Genomic DNA, 16,750 nt, shown 5'->3' with positions numbered 1-16,750 from the left:
ACGCAGCAGATATCCCAGACCATTACACTAGCACCACCATGTTTCACTGTCGGTATGATGTTCTTTTTCTGAAATGTTCTAATTTTACGACGTATCTATCAGGTTGCCAACCTCCCTGTCTATAAAATATTTTCTAGAGAGCCTTGGTGATCATCAAAATGTTTATCAGTAAATGTGAGAATGTCAGTCTCTTTCCTATTGTTGAATCATGAACAATAACTGAGCCAAAACAGGCCTGCAGCGCTCAAGATGTTATTCTTGGTTATATTGTGACCTCCTGGAGGAGTCGTCGATGCCTTCTTGGAGTGATTTTGGAAAGCTGGCCTCTCCTGGGAAGGTTGATCACTGTCCCATGTTTTCTCCATTTGTGAATATTGGCTATCACTGTCCGGACCGACATATGTGAATGACGTTTCTCATTTGTTCTTAAATTTCTTTAGATCAGGGCAACATGCATTGCTTTTTAACATCTTTTTTAAGGCCTACTTTGTGTTGTTAGACAGGCAACGTTTAAGTGATTTCAGAATTCTTCAGGTCTGGGTGTGCTTAGTGAACTTGAAGCAAAATCACAGTAAATTCATGACTTAACAAGGGGGGCAATTGCAACAAACTAATAAAAGAAGAAATCTGTAAGGGGTAAATTCACAGCACTGTACAATAACAAAAGCATCTTACCCAGTTCTATGTCCTGATCATCTGTGAGGATAAGAATGATGTTGGGTCGGACGTTTCTCATTTGGCGGTCCCTCTGCAAACGGGACCTGAGGCGAAACCCAGACAGGTAACCAGAGCCCTGGGCCTCAGAAATAATTCCCACCAAAACAAGTAAGAGAAGAAGAAGGATAATGGCAGGGTGTCCTCGCCCTGCCATCATTTTAGCTTGCAGTCCGCCTCAGTCCTTCATTCACAACACAAGGAGTTGGCAGGTCTCTGAAGCCTGCGAAACAGAACACAGGAGGGCTCTGATAAGGATAAAACATTCAAACCGATGTACATATACATGGACACACACACACAGGTCACAGCATGAAAAAGCAGATGCAAGCCATACACAGCCATTACAGTGTGTTCTTCCGCTCAAATGCACCCGGTTGGGCTGAGCTCAGCTCGTTAATCAATCATTAATGATGCATTAGAGTGGTGTCATTGGCTGGTTGTAATGATCTCTGGTGATGAGCACATGGCTGCCAGGCCGGGGCTAATGGGCCTGGGACTGAGGCCAGCTTAAGCCTCACCTCTCCCTGAGAGGGTTTTGTGGACAGGAGGGATGCAGGAGGAGGAGTGGATGGATGCAGGTGAAGGAGAAACAGGATGAGAGAAGCAGGGTGAGATTGTGAGGTGGGTAAAGAAAACTACAAAGCAGTTGCTAATTTTAAGTTTCAGCATGTAGTCACTGTATAAATAGGGAAATATTTATGAACATGGAAGCACGAAAAAATATCTGTAAATAGAACCAAGGTCATTACAAACACACTTTTGTAACATGTTGAGACAAATTCTTCTCTGTTTGTGTACAGTACAGGTTAGACATGCATTAAGAGTATTTAGTAGTACATGCTTATACCAGTTTCCAAAATTATACTGCTATTTGGCTAACTAATACAATGCCTTGCAGAACGTGTCATATACACTTTACGCCAAGTGATGTCAGAAAAAAATCACTCCTACATTTTCAAATGTAAACATGTGGAGTTTGCTAAACTGCTAAGACTTTAATGGGAACCATGTGCTGTGGTTAGATGAGCTTGAACCTTTCAGCAAAAAACATTCTAGGTGGTTTTAGGTTTTAGTGAAAAAACAATGAACGATGAATTAACCTGAAGCTTCCTGTTAGGCATGGTAGAGGATCTGTGGTGGTGTGGGCCTGTTTCATTTTCAAAACCTTGTTAGAATGTATGGTGTCATAAACTTTTTTAAACCCCAGAAGATTTTAAATGCAAATTTGATAGATTCTACCAGTAAACTCAAAATGTATGGATAAGTTGGTATAGATGACAGATATACGGATAGATGGATGTTTCTTAACATGCGCGCCCACTGCATAAAATTATTCTAATTAAAGGCTTGATTTGTTTATTTTTCCAGTTTGGGATTATGTCACTGCAATAAATGATCCCGGTCTATGCATTGTTAATCATAGAGTCACAGCAGACTTATTGTGATCTGAAAGCGGTAGAGCAGGATTCTAACACTATTTTTGGTCTATAGTGTCCATTTTGTGTGCTCATTACGAACCTCCCTATTGCACCAACATCTACATCTCTTCCCTCCTCCTCTTCTATGGTTTTGCATTGCACACACCTACTCATGCAAATCTACTGTCTGAACATGTACATGGAGACAAAGATAAAATGTATGGCAAAGCTGTATTTGCTCCGGTTTCCAACACCCAGGGCATGCGCTGCTTCTTCCCTAGGGGAGCATATGGTTGCTGACCTGAGGCGATGTGCTGTTTGAAAATGTCCTTGCTCCCTTTTTATCTGTTCTGCCTGCCTGAATCTCTCTTCCATCTTTAGCAATGGCAAAAAAAAAAGGCACCAGCAAAAAGGTAATCCTATGTTAAAGAAATAAAATAATGAAAGAACGTCCATTTAACTAGTTCCATGTATATTTAGCTGTGAATCCATTTTCAGAAATGTATTCAAATGCACCCCCAGAGAATTAAGGACAGATTTGTGTTGATGTGGAGATCATCCTCTGCCAATCGCCCCTCTTTCTGAGAGGTTTGTGAATGCTGAAGGAATAGTGCTTCCCTTTGATATTTGTTTATCATTTAAAAAAACTGATGTGTGCAAATCATAGACTGCAAAAAAAAGATAGAAAATCTGCACACAATAGGGGAAAAATGTAGTTCTGTCTTCAAAGAACAGTATTTAGACTTTTTATCCAGGTCTATGAGTGGCCTCATATGTAAATGCGGTAATACATCCATTTTATGGCTGTAAAATATTTTCCTACATTATTCCTATGAAAGCCGTCATCTTCAACCTGATACTAAGGACTAATTGGATTTTCAGGCTTTTATCAGCTGACACATGGACTTATTTCTTCCCAGTTTGCTCTTCCAATTATCTTTTATCCACAAAAATTGTTTATCCAACTGTGCGACAGATGATACATGAAACAAAAAAAGATAAAAAAGCAAATTAAAACATAAAGTCCAAACATGTCGAGGGAGTAACATCTCAGAGACGTGAGGAGATGCAGAGGTGGAAAACTGTTATGCAGTGGGGAAAGGAGCTTTGAACATGTTAACAATTTTTTCTCAGTAAATATATTTCTAATAGGGACATTTAATTTAATTTAGGCCAAATGGTGATAACAAAATTATCATAGATTGGTCCATAAAATATGTGTAATGAAAAGAAATATGGTTACTGTAATTTATGAAATATGTTTTGGTGATGGCAACTTTAGAACATGTCCTCTATGTAAAAAATAGTTTTATGCATTGCTCTGGTGGGATTTGAATCCATTCTTTCAGACAAACAGTCTTCAAATCTTCAAATCTTTTATTTTTATTTTAAGGTGAGTTGAAAAGCCAATCTAGCTGATTTAATTACTTTCTCTGAAACCAGCTGAGAGTTTGCATGGCTGTGTGTTTGAGATTTGAGATCGTCTTGCTGAAAACTCCACCCTCATTTCATCTTCAGATTCGTTACATTGCTCCTTTTTTTCTTTCCTTCAGTCCCATGACATCTTCCAGTACCACATAATGGAAACATGCATGACATTCCCATCTTTGAACTTCCCTGTCCCTATGTAGCTTTGTGCAGTCCCATTCCTCCTCCAAACACAGCATGCTACACTTTCCTCATGTCATTACCTTGTCTAAATCTCCTACAGTAAACTTCTTCTGCAGCCAAGTCTTGAGTGTTGAGCAGGCCTAGAGGGCAGCAGGTGCAGTCCGTATTGATTTCAAAGGAAAAAAACAACCTTTCTGCTAGTTACTGCTTTTTCTGAATCTCTCTGCAAATAGCCCTTGGAACTTAAAGAAGTTATTTTTTTTTTGACTCCACTACCAGATTTTGGTGCATTTATGACAATTAAAAGTTTTGAAATATGTCTGTAACCTGTGCCGATAATTCTAACTTTATCAACACATATTTGTTTGCACTGGTAGGGGGCATGATTGCTTTATAAATACTGAAAGATTTCAGCTGCTATCTTGGCGCACCCTGCCTTTTGTCTCCAGTAAGGACTCATTTGTTTTGATTTCTTTGTATGTGTGGATTACACAGGTTGTTACGGACATGTGGTGTAAACTACTGATCAATAGCCCGATTAAACTTATGTTTACAGAGAAAAACATGAACATAATTATTTTCCCTTCTGTAAAATAGCAACTCAGTCTCCAACAACATGACCAATGGGACGGCTTTCAAGCATTTGTGAAGCAGGGCAGGGTGTGCCATTTCTAAAATCTGGGATGATTCTCAAGCTTGCCCACATAAGCTTTTTGCACTAAGTGAACTGTGAAACGACAATGCTGATTCAGCTCGATAAGACAGAATGAAACGGGAATTTCTGCCGTTTAGACAGAGGCAGCAGACAATGTGAGTAAATATATCTCTCAGCAAAACTCATTAAAAGCCAGAGACTCAGAGAGGAAGGCTGTGGGAGTTAGCTAGCAGAATATAAGATCACAAGGGATCAGCCGCTAAAAGCATGTATAAGAAACAAGGACCATCTGAGGTTATACTGATGCCTACTGATACTTGGAAGTAAGAACACAGAAGGAAGGTTTTGCTCTTTAGTCATGTGCTTGTAAAGAGGCTCTAAGAGACAGCGGCACTGGATCATCAAATAAAAACTTAATGCCGTCCATCATTTATTGATAAGGCTAAATTATGAATGACAACAGGGCTGCCCATCTCACAGCACGGGCATGATGGTAAGACAGCAGCAAGTGTGGAGGGATGAAAACACACACCAGATCAAGTCACAGACACTTCACAGTGCCCAGCAAGCCACATGTGCATCACAGTTCATGCGAGGAAGGTAAGAGAGAGCAGCTGGTAAATCTTTATAAAACTTTGAGAGGCGTCAATATAGCTTTCCTCCCATAAAGAAAACACCTTGGATTTTAAAAAAGACAGAAAGTTTGATTCATCCAATTTTGAATCCCCTGAGATACACAAGTTACAGAAAGTACATGATAGAAGCCAGCGAGTAACACATAAATTTCTTATTAAAGGAGTGTGAGCCACTATGTATTTGGAGTTTAATCAGCTGCGTCTCATGATGCATGCAAAATATAAAGACAGCAGCCCACAAGCCTAAAACCCCACTCCTGGATTCTCAATCTCCATCTCGAATGCTCTGAGACAGAAAAGGATAGAGAGAAAAAATGTAAAAAAGTGAGAGAAAAAACTGAAAACATTGGGCATACAGCCTAAAGAGTACAAAGACAGCACATCCACTGCAGATGGATTTTCTACAACATTAAAACTAGACACCGAGACCAAGGCTTCCATATAAAGCAGAATAGAATCAAACAGAATGCAGAAGTGGAGAACCTCCATATTTCTCTTTCTCCACAGAAATGTAAAATCTACTATTCCCTGATGCCGAAAAAAATACATGAAGGAAGTGGCCAGGCAAGTTTCGACGTACACATTCAGACCTGAATGTGACCGGCTGAACATTATCAAGCCAGTCCCTGCGGCCATAATTGAGGCTGGCAGGGCTTTGCTAATGTGTGACTTTGTCCCCACTGGCATGCCTGGATCTGAACAGAATCTCCAAGGACCCCTGAATTTTCCAACAAAAGTTGGTATTCAGATGCAAATTGAGCATCGGGATGCATCTATGTGAGAGTAACTTTTCTCAGAGGAGTATGTGTGTGTGTGTAGAAGAGTGTGAATGTGTGTGTATACATGAATGAAAACAGGGGTTTGTCATTCTCAATACAGTATGTAGAGTTTTTTTTCATGATACAAAAAGGGCCATGGTGTCTTGCTTTTTCTTATTAATCATTCTCTACAAGTTAATCTCCACTCTGGCACTTGTTTAGGAAAAATCTTTATCAACGGTAAACTCTTCATTTTAATTAGGCCAGTTAATCTTAAGGATAAAGTGGATCGACACAAGAAAATCATACACAAAAACAGGAAATACCGATCCATTCAATTTGTCAGCAAGACAGCTAGCAGCTCGTTTCCAGTCCGGTTGTGTGGGACTTACTTCTGGATCCAGTCAAAAGTGATAAACTAGCCTAATTATCCCAGAACGCTGAGCTTATCAGAAACAGTGGTCCATCTCAGCCTGCAGGATGCAGTTTACTGTCATCCGTTCATGCTGATACAGCTTACAGCTTACTGCTACTTCCCAGTGTCCACTGGGAGGTAGCAGTAGTTACTGGAAGAAGCTCCAGTTATGAGTTTGTTGCAGTCCTCCAAATACTGAAGGGAAGCATGCTTTACAAAGAACAGAAAAACAATAAATCCACTTGGTTTAGTGGAGGGCATGCTTTAAAGAAAGTATAAAAACTAATTTATTACTTAAACTGAGGAAATATATGGATTAAATTTTTATTTCAGTGGGTTTAATTTGTGTAATAAAAATATCTCAGAACAAAAACATGTATTAAACAGCTAAACATATAAATTTTCTAAAACACTTTAAAATTAATGCAATAGATATAATCAATAGTGATTTTGTTCAGACTGAAAAAATATAATAAAACAGAGTCAGGCCACATTGTTGTGTAAGGCACTGACTTAGCTTATTAAAAATAATATTAATAAATAACTAAGGTCAGATTTTCCAAGATATTACCAGATAGATCACCCTGCCAGGAAAGGTCCTCAGTTACAATGACTCATAGACCAATTCATCAGTTTTGGCTTTCATGAATTTTCCATCAGTGTGAGATCTGACTTTCTCGCTGAGTTAATATGTTTAACATGAACAAGCTTATAAGCCAGAGGCCACACGCTTTGCTTTTTAATAGGGTGAACGGTGAGCTGGAAAATTTACTTTAACATTATAGGATTTGAAATTTCTGCTCCATTTCAATCTCACAAGATCAAGCGTTTCTGGTTTGTGTGAATGTACTGGACTTAATTTCCAAATTGCATCAGGTAGATATGATATCAATCTATTACAGTTGAAATGTTCTTCTGTTGTAATTTTGATTACATTTATTATTTATCGCCTAACCACGGACTGTAATTGAAAATTAGCTAAATGCTACATAGTCTTTGTGCCAATATCAGATGCAGTTGTTGTCCATTATGTTTAATTGCATTCTCTCTGATAAACAAACTAAATAAATAAAGCAATGTTCTCTGATTCTTTACCTGAAATGAGCGTATCTGTGGAAAGCAGCTCACATTATCTCCAGTTATCTTGTACGTTTTATTGGACTTGCACCATAATAAGGGTCAAGCATCATCTTCTCTGATGTATCATGGTATATCACTTTTCTTTAGGGATCTGGAGTCAATGAAGGCTTCTTTTCAACCCACTGAAACCTCGTTTTCTTCTGTTTCAATGTTAATGAAAGGTTTATTAATGATTGACATGATTATTGACTCCTGTTCTGCTCATTTGTTGTTCTTCCTTTGGTTTGGTTTCCTACGTTTAATGCATTTTGCTTGTGGTTTTCTGTTCTGATGCTTTCCTTCCCGACAGGGGCCATGCTTGCTGTCAACCACCCTGCCAAGGTCAACAGCTGCAAATTATTTTCAATATTTAGATTTATGCAGATCAAAGCACTTGAAGGAAAACACATCTTGTCTTGTGTTTAGCTCCGACATGTGTATAGAGAAAGTTGATTTTGAAGGAAGAGGCAGAAGAGACAGACAACTGTTGTCTATCTCTGGGAAGAAAGCAAGCCAGCAAAGGCAGTGTGACAATTTATACAGGATTCTGATGAGAATTTTTGTGTCTTACTATCTATGTGGATATTTGACACGTAGCACCTACCTAAGCAATGTTACAGACCTTGTACACTCTTTTGTAAAAATGGCATTCTCTTCTGGTTGTTGCCTTTTCAGTAGGATAATTTTCACCATCTCAAAGCAAAAATGGTTCAAGAATGGGTTGAGGTGCTGGTTTGGCCTCCAAATTTATATCCAATAAAGAATTTGTGAAATGTGCCAGACAAACAAGTCCAGGACAAGGACACATTTTAGGCAGGTGGTCATAATGTTATGCCTGATTGGTGTAAAGTAACTTTTGTGTCCTTTGTTAGAAATAAAATACTTAGTGTTTGAATTAGACACTCTTATTCACATGTTGCCAATGAATGAGTGTGCAAACCAGGTTTTCAAGCATCAGATCTTTTTGTCTGCCTGTGATTGGTCAATAATGTTACAGCCAGAACTGGTTTTAGCATCAAATGCAGTTCAATATCAGCTTTTTAGCTGCGTCCACAAAGCAGTTTATCAATTATTAATGCTGACATGTTTACATAACATCTAAATGATCTTTTCATAAATTAGGATGATTAAAATTACATTAACATATAAAAACATTCAATTATATACATGATAAAATACATTCAAATATATTCAGCAATGTTTTTAAATGGCAAAAATGACACTTACATAACATTACTTTGAAAAATGTGCTTTTACTTCCCAGAACCTTTGCTCCACAACTTCAGTAGAGATCATTTGAAATAGATAAGAACTAATTGGGATGAAAGGTCCATTTACCGCAAAAGATTTAATTTAGATTTTCCTCAGGTTCTGATAAGCTCAGCACTCTGCAGACATTTCAAGATGACCGGCAGTTTTTGCACAGCAATTTTCACTGTGAGCATGCAGACACAGAAGGGGACTGACTTTTTAAGTGAGAATAAGATTTCTGCCAGGATACCGGGACTGTAGTTTAAAATTACCCCCCTGGATACACTCTTAAACGTTTTGCCTCCATATTTGTGTCTTGTGTTATTTATATTATGCTTATGCAACCTTAACAATCTTGTGAAAAGCTCTTTGTGGAAGTAAAATATAAATGTGTGTAATTTTAGCACTTTGACCCATCATTAATGCAGTGAGTTTGTTGCCTTGAGAAATGGGGTGAAGCCGCTCTTTCTCACGCACATTCCCTCAGATAGTCCTCTAATCAGAGGAGAAGAAGGTCTATTAGCGACTTATTTAAGTTTACTTGGGCACGCTGCTAAGCTCCACATTGCCTTAATGTGCTAATCAGCTTGTAATTATGTCTTTAATGGGAAACTGGCTCAAGGTAAAAAATAAAAGCCTTTTTGAATGTGTGTGTATGTTTGGTTTGTATTCTGAAATACCTTAAATGGTTAGGTCAAGAAAAACATATGATGTACGTTAACTACTTTTATATATTATTAGAATATATCTTAATATATATAACAATTGGTTTTTAACAGTTACTCTGGCATAGGAGCAATAAATCTACCTAAATGCAAAACTTGTTTTGAAAATCATTTTTTTAATTGTATGTTAAAAGTCTCTGTGATTTTCACAGAGAAAATAGTGGCACAAAATAAACTTTGTGCACAACTGCTGTCTGCATTCAAAGAAATCATGCATTGTGTCATAAAGTATAGTGTTCAATCCAGCCACATGAAAAATTATATACAGCTCTAATGGTTAGGAAAAGATTTGAAAGATGGGCCCCGCCCAATTCGGTCCAATATGAGACTTGGAACTGGCCCAGACAGATTTTATAATGGGAGCAATCTCATATGTTGTTTCAAAAAAGTTGGTTAAGGCTTATCAATAGTGGAGCTATTTTTGCAGATTACTTAAATCTTTTGACACAACGAAGGAATATTTATAATCTAGAAAATCCACAGAGATACTGCTGTTTTAGACAGTGCTGCTAAAGAGTCGAACACCTAAAATTTATCAAATCCTTGTTTGAAAAACAGTTTTTCAAAAAATTCACCACTGCATGTTTTTCACGTTGTTTCAATAAAGTATGCAACTCATACCATATTGTGGCGTTTCTCGCATGCACACAAGTTGTCCCCTCTGCTCATGAACAATTGATGGCTGTTTGAAGCATAAAGGCTCCTTAAATTATAAGATAATGGTGTGATTTTGTTGCTGGCTGTAGCAGCTTGGCAGAACACGTTACAATATTCTACACTCCAGTAAAGCCACACAGACAAAGGTTTATTATGTTGTTACAATGAGAGGTCTGCTTTTCATCACTACGTTTACAGATTTAGCAGCTATGTTGAGTAATCTTATTATAGACAATAAAAGGTGATTCTGAGGTTCATTAGAGAATTATTTATCTGGTAAGTATAAATTCATTAGAATTTAGATTTACATCATTATGTTTCACTTCATTGTAGATTAATACTGCAGATATCAAAACCATGAAGGAACACATGTAATTAAGGAGAATATATAAACTGTCAAAAAGATTTGGATTAGAATAGAGCTTTTCAGTGTCTCAACCAGGGATCACTAGCTTTTACAACCCAAAGAGAGGCTTTTGTTCTAATTTCTATAAAATTTATGCAAAGCAAAACATAAATATATAACTTTTCAAGTTTTATACATCTACAGCTAAGCCCAAAATTATTCATACCCCTGGTAGATTTAGATGTAAAATTATTTTATTTCAACCATGCAGTTTTTTTCCAAACGGAAATAAGACTCGCATCTCAGAAAAAAATTATAATAAAACAATGTTAAGAAAAAAATCAGTTTTGAAAAACAAACTATATTTTACATTTTAATACAAAATGGCATGTCAAAACTAATGTATACTCTTCTAAATAATTTGTGTTAATTCCTTAATTATTTTAAGCATTTTTCAGCAGTCAAACCTTTCTTATAGTTGCTGAGCATTTATTTGAATGTTTCCACTGGTATTTTGATGATTTATCTTTGGTGATGAGCTCCAAGTCATAGATGTTGGAAGGCCTCCTTGCCATCACCTTAATCTTTATCTCCCTTCACATATTCTCTATCAGATCCATACCAGGATATTTACATAAAAACATTAACCAAATATTTTTGGTCAGTTCCTAAAAGTCACAGTAGAAAGCCCAAAAGGCTCTGGAGCTTACAGGGTGCAGACCCCTGGTCTAGTCCATTTTACCAAACCTTCCTCTGCAAAATGCAAGATGCAATAAAATGCAAATGAATTACTTAAAAATCACACAATGTGATTTTCTGGATTTTTGTTTTAGATTCCGTCACACACAGTAGAAGAGGACCTATGATAAAAATTAAGGACTTCTACATACTTTGCAAGTGGGACAACCTACAAAATCGGCAGTGTATCAAATACTTGTTCTCCCCACTGTAGGTATGTGGTTCAGCTGGAAAAGTGTAGCAAGTTACCAAGAGTGGCGTAGGCAGAATGAGAAAGAAGAGGAGAGAGGTGGGAAAGGAAAGTCTGTATGCTGGTGTCAGTTCAGACAAAAGGCCCAGTCATCGCTGGAGAACAAAGCGCTCTGACAGAGTCCCTTGGTCTACTCTGTTGACTATAAATGTACGCAAGCAAAGCAACTTGACGCAGATGAGAATACACCCACGCTGTGCATCATTCTTCAAGCTCTTACTGCGAAAGAGGACATAAAAGACAAGAACAACAGCGACGCTAATTATCTCTGAATCTGAACAAAATGAACAGCATCATATTGTTCTATTTTTCTCTGAATGAAGTCCAGGCTTTCATTACAAGGCGATCACAGCGTTACAGTTATACATTTTTATCTCCCTAAGTTTTAACAAAGTTAGAGCAATTAAGGAGGACGCTTTTTTGTCACTATAAATTACAATGTCAAAATCCGCAACAGTGAGGATGTTTTGGTAACTAAATGCAGTCCTAATCTTTTAAGATTCTAGTTTTCAATTTCATTCACACACTTCCCCTTGGCACTGTGTTTTTGTATCCAGCAGCAACCGTGCGGCACGTAGGGGTGAAATGGAGGGCCATGGATTCTTTTTCAGAGGCCTTCAGTCAGTGTCTATGTTTGGGTCAGGGTATTTGCCCCTCCTCCCCTGCTGCCTTGTGGTGCACCCCATGAAAGCCCACTGAGAACACAGAGGTGTTCAAGAGAACACAAACAGAGCTCTGATTGTCACTGCCGTGGGTTTAACCCCCACTGACTCACTCCTAAACATTTAAGACTGACAGAATGATCCGTCAGTGGGGTTCTGCAAATACTACAGATAGGTTTATTCAAATGTTGGAGAGAAATCTGTCAGTATAGATGTAATGTACAGTACAAGCATTGTTGTCTTTCTTTTGCTATTGAAATTTGGATGGGAAAGTTATTTACAACATGTCCAAAGTAGCGTCACAGTCTCCAGCTCCTCTGATCCAGGGGTTGACAGCTAAAACAAGTGAGCAAGCTGGTGGGCCCAGCAGCCTGCTGAGTGATGACTGTTTCTTATTGGCACTTATTGACCAGAATCAAAGACCCCCTACAGTGTCACAACACAACTAAATGGATTATAGACACATCAAGACAGCGCTAGCTGTTCCCCCAACCCAACTACCTTATTAAGACCTCAGAGCAGCTAGCAGACGGCTGGGTGACACAGTGAAGCTACAACACTAGTAACACATCCAATGCTTCCCAAAACAGATCACAACAGCTTGGTGGTTGGCCCGTTATGGAAAACAATCTTTGTGCTTGAAATGTCATTATATTAGTTTGTAATCTGAACAAACAATGGTAAAGTTAGAGCCTGTTCTACAAGGCTTAGAGGTTTTTAGTTAATTAATTCTTTTAATTACATAACATTTTCCCCACATCATCAAATTAGCCCCTGCAATGGAAACTGCTAATGGCATCGATTTAATGATGATTACAGAAAGCAGGGGTCTCAACTTTCTATAAACAATCTCTGGCCGCTTGCTGGATAAACTGCAGACGGCTGAAATGAATCCATACACTTCTTAAAAGTTGTTCAAGGGATGAGTTCTTAACAGGCAGCTTTCTGGTATCAAGGTGGAAAGACACTTTAAAAAGTTACAGATAAAAAAGCGCAAATATTTTTCATCAAACAATTCCAACGCTTTAAAGTGCTTTTAATGGGGCGTGGTGCTGGTGGCGTAGAGGGTTAAGCATGCAACTCATGTTCAGAGGTATTGGTCTGTGTCATAGCCCATCACGGGTTAGACTCCCTGCCCAGGCGACCTTTGCTGCATGTCTTTCCCCTCTCTTTATCCATTCCCCTGTTAGCTTACTGTCAAAAAACTGAGAAAAATAAAGGCCACTAGTACCACAAAAAAGTCGAAAAATATTTAAAGTGCATTTAATGGAGATAGCGGAAGAATGCAAGAGTTTTCTCTGGCCGAATGGAGCAGAGGCTGGGCTGGACTTTAGCGACAACCTGCTGGGGACAATAGGTTTTAGGTTTTTGTCATGCTGGGTGGTTAGGGAAGACCCAGGTTCAAACAGGAGACAGATAGGTGTAAGATGGAAAAATAATTTGTTGAAGAAAACCCAGGAAATTACAAACCAAGACACAAGAGTACCAGGAACATCATGGAACAACAGTAGAAGGACACCCAGATGGGAACAACAGTAGAATCAGGCGGAAGAGTGAAAACAGAATGATAAATACTAAGGAAGAAAGGTGAGTGGCCTGAAAACCAGGTGAGTTAAAACAATAGAATGAGAGGCAGCTAGCAAGAAAGACGACTAATGAGCTGGCGAATTTTGACTAAGACCCGGAGAGTAACAAACACATGGACTAGCTGGAAGCACAATTAACAAACAGCCCATATCACTATAAAGAAGTTTAGTTAGTTGGATTTTCTTCTAGATAAGTAATTTACAAATATTTAAAAATGATGTTGTAGCCCCACCTCGGAACCCAAAGTACATAATAATACAAAGCACGATTTGAGTTTTGGGATTATTAGTATAACAAAGCAGGTTCACTTCTTGCCTGGGTATGTCACCATGGTAACTTATGGTAACCTGCCCCGGAGCAAGTCAGCTTTTCATACCAAAGGTTAAGAAAAAGAAATTCCCTCTTCTCAACAAATCAATGTCCCTGAGAAAATAAAAACATTAAAAGGATAGTGGTGCATGAACGCAGTCCTCCTCCACCCATTTCTCCTCCTCACCATATCACACCTTGAAATCAGACATTTATCAGAAATTGATTGTGATATCTTAGCAGAATTGATCTTACTGTACCTAAAACAAAGACCAGTTACTCTAAACCTTTTTTTCTGATAGAAGCTGAAAATTAGAAACTAAAGAGCTGCTCTGCCTCCCTCTGAAAATCATAAGAAGAGAGTGCATCACACTTCCCAAAATGCTACATATTGTGTCTGTATGATTATGTTCATATAATAAAAAAAAATTATTATCACAAGATGGTTTAACCTGTGGATCTTTAATATCTCTGCTGGCTGGGTTGAGTCTGTTTTATCTTTGTAGTGCAAAGAGGATTTATAACAGTTGGGGTGATTACGCAGAGACTGTAAAATTAAAAATGACTAAATCATATGTAGATTCATGCTTTAAAATTATGATAAGATTTCTAATCTGTGCATTTACTGGCTTTTTTTTTTTTGTAGCTGAAGGCTTTCCGATCTTACAGAGTTGATAAGCAGCTTTGTAGTACAACTTAAGCCCATTCTTCAGAGCCAGGTTTATTTCTACCAGATCTCTTTTAGAAAATCCAGGTATTTTTATCTTTCTTTGTAGCATATGATGAAACATTAGCTTTAAGAGCAAACTTCACTCATCCTGCTTTGCCTTCAGCTTATTTCAGTGACATGTTCCATTGCCACCTACAGGCTTGGCATAGTTAGAGTTACTTCATTTAGGATATTTTTTTGCTGCGGTGAAATCTTTTCTAGAAATGTTGCCCTATTGATAGAAAGGATAAATAGACAGTCAGTCAGTCATTTTCTACTGCTTATTCCATAGTGGGTCGCAGGGGAGCTGGTGCCTATCTCCAGTAGTCTATGGGCGAGAGGCAGGGTACACCCTGGACAGGTCGCCAGTCCATTACAGGGTAACACACAAACAACCATGCACACACTCATTCATACACCTAAGGGGAATGTGGGGACTGTGGGACTGTAGGAGGAAGCCAGAGTACCCGGTGAGAACCCACGCATGCACGGGGAGAACATGCAAACTTCATGTAGAAAGACCCCCAGCCGGGAATCGAACCCAGGATCTTCTTGCTGCAAGGTAACAGTGCTACCAACTGCGCCACCGTGATAAATAGACAGTTTTGGAAAAATGTATTTACGTGTGGACAAGTTTCAGGTGTGATTAACTATCAATCTACTGTTGTAACCTCTCACTGTGGGCTTGCTACAGGAGCAGATAGCCTGATTACTTAACCAGCTAATATCAGCATCATATAAATGTGTTACTCCATAGGAGCAGAATGCAAAAACGGTTAATACTCTGCACAGTAAAGACATTTACCTAAAACCTATTTATTATTCAAAAAATTTGGTATGAAGTCTGGTATGAATTTTGTGTTATCATAATGGTAATGAAAAATACAGGTCCTTCTCAAAATATTAGCATATTGTGATAAAGTTTATTATTTTCCATAATGTAATGATGAAAATTTAACATTCATATATTTTAGATTCATTGCACACTAACTGAAATATTTCAGGTCTTTTATTGTCTTAATACGGATGATTTTGGCATACAGCTCATGAAAACCCAAAATTCCTATCTCACAAAATTAGCATATCATTAAAAGGGTCTCTAAATGAGCTATGAACCTAATCATCTGAATCAACGAGTTAACTCTAAACACCTGCAAAAGATTCCTGAGGCCTTTAAAACTCCCAGCCTGGTTCATCACTCAAAACCCCAATCATGGGTAAGACTGCCGACCTGACTGCTGTCCAGAAGGCCACTATTGACACCCTCAAGCAAGAGGGTAAGACACAGAAAGAAATTTCTGAACGAATAGGCTGTTCCCAGAGTGCTGTATCAAGGCACCTCAGTGGGAAGTCTGTGGGAAGGAAAAAGTGTGGCAGAAAACGCTGCACAACGAGAAGAGGTGACCGGACCCTGAGGAAGATTGTGGAGAAGGGCCGATTCCAGACCTTGGGGGACCTGCGGAAGCAGTGGACTGAGTCTGGAGTAGAAACATCCAGAACCACCGTGCACAGGCGTGTGCAGGAAATGGGCTACAGGTGCCGCATTCCCCAGACCTGGGCTACAGAGAAGCAGCACTAGACTGTTGCTCAGTGGTCCAAAGTACTTTTTTCGGATGAAAGCAAATTCTGCATGTCATTCGGAAATCAAGGTGCCAGAGTCTGGAGGAAGACTGGGGAGAAGGAAATGCCAAAATGCCAGAAGTCCAGTGTCAAGTACCCACAGTCAGTGATGGTCTGTGGTGCCGTGTCAGCTGCTGGTGTTGGTCCATTGTGTTTTATCAAGGGCAGGGTCAATGCAGCTAGCTATCAGGAGATTTTGGAGCACTTCATGCTTCCATCTGCTGAAAAGCTTTATGGAGATGAAGATTTCATTTTTCAGCACGACCTGGCACCTACTGCTCAGTGCCAAAATCACTGGTAAATGGTTTACTGACCATGGTATCACTGTGCTCAATTGGCCTGCCAACTCTCCTGACCTGAACCCCATAGAGAATCTGTGGGATATTGTGAAGAGAACGTTGAGAGACTCAAGACCCAACACTCTGGATGAGCTAAAGGCCGCTATCGAAGCATCCTGGGCCTCCATAAGACCTCAGTAGTGCCACAGGCTGATTGCCTCCATGCCACGCCGCATTGAAGCAGTCATTTCTGCCAAAGGATTCCTGACCAAGTATTGAGTGCATAACTG

The 16,750-nt window shown here is 38.9% G+C and overlaps 1 protein-coding gene across 5 annotated transcripts in view; it reads right to left on the bottom strand.

Annotated features, from left to right (window-relative positions):
• sulf2a (sulfatase 2a) overlaps nt 1-16,750 on the bottom strand; it is a 64,700-nt gene that overhangs the window by 16,381 nt on the left and 31,569 nt on the right. For all 5 annotated transcript variants that reach the window (XM_047348378.1, XM_047348382.1, XM_047348380.1 and 2 more), the window contains one exon: nt 676-937. In XM_047348378.1, coding sequence (XP_047204334.1) covers nt 676-874 — 199 coding nt within the window. In that variant the 5' untranslated portion in view covers nt 875-937. The remainder of the gene's footprint in view (nt 1-675; nt 938-16,750) is intronic.

Source organism: Girardinichthys multiradiatus, chromosome 20 (genome assembly GCF_021462225.1).
Source record: "Girardinichthys multiradiatus isolate DD_20200921_A chromosome 20, DD_fGirMul_XY1, whole genome shotgun sequence".
In the NCBI taxonomy this organism is placed as follows: Eukaryota; Metazoa; Chordata; class Actinopteri; order Cyprinodontiformes; family Goodeidae; genus Girardinichthys; species Girardinichthys multiradiatus.
This window is presented reverse-complemented; position numbering and strand designations above follow the sequence as displayed.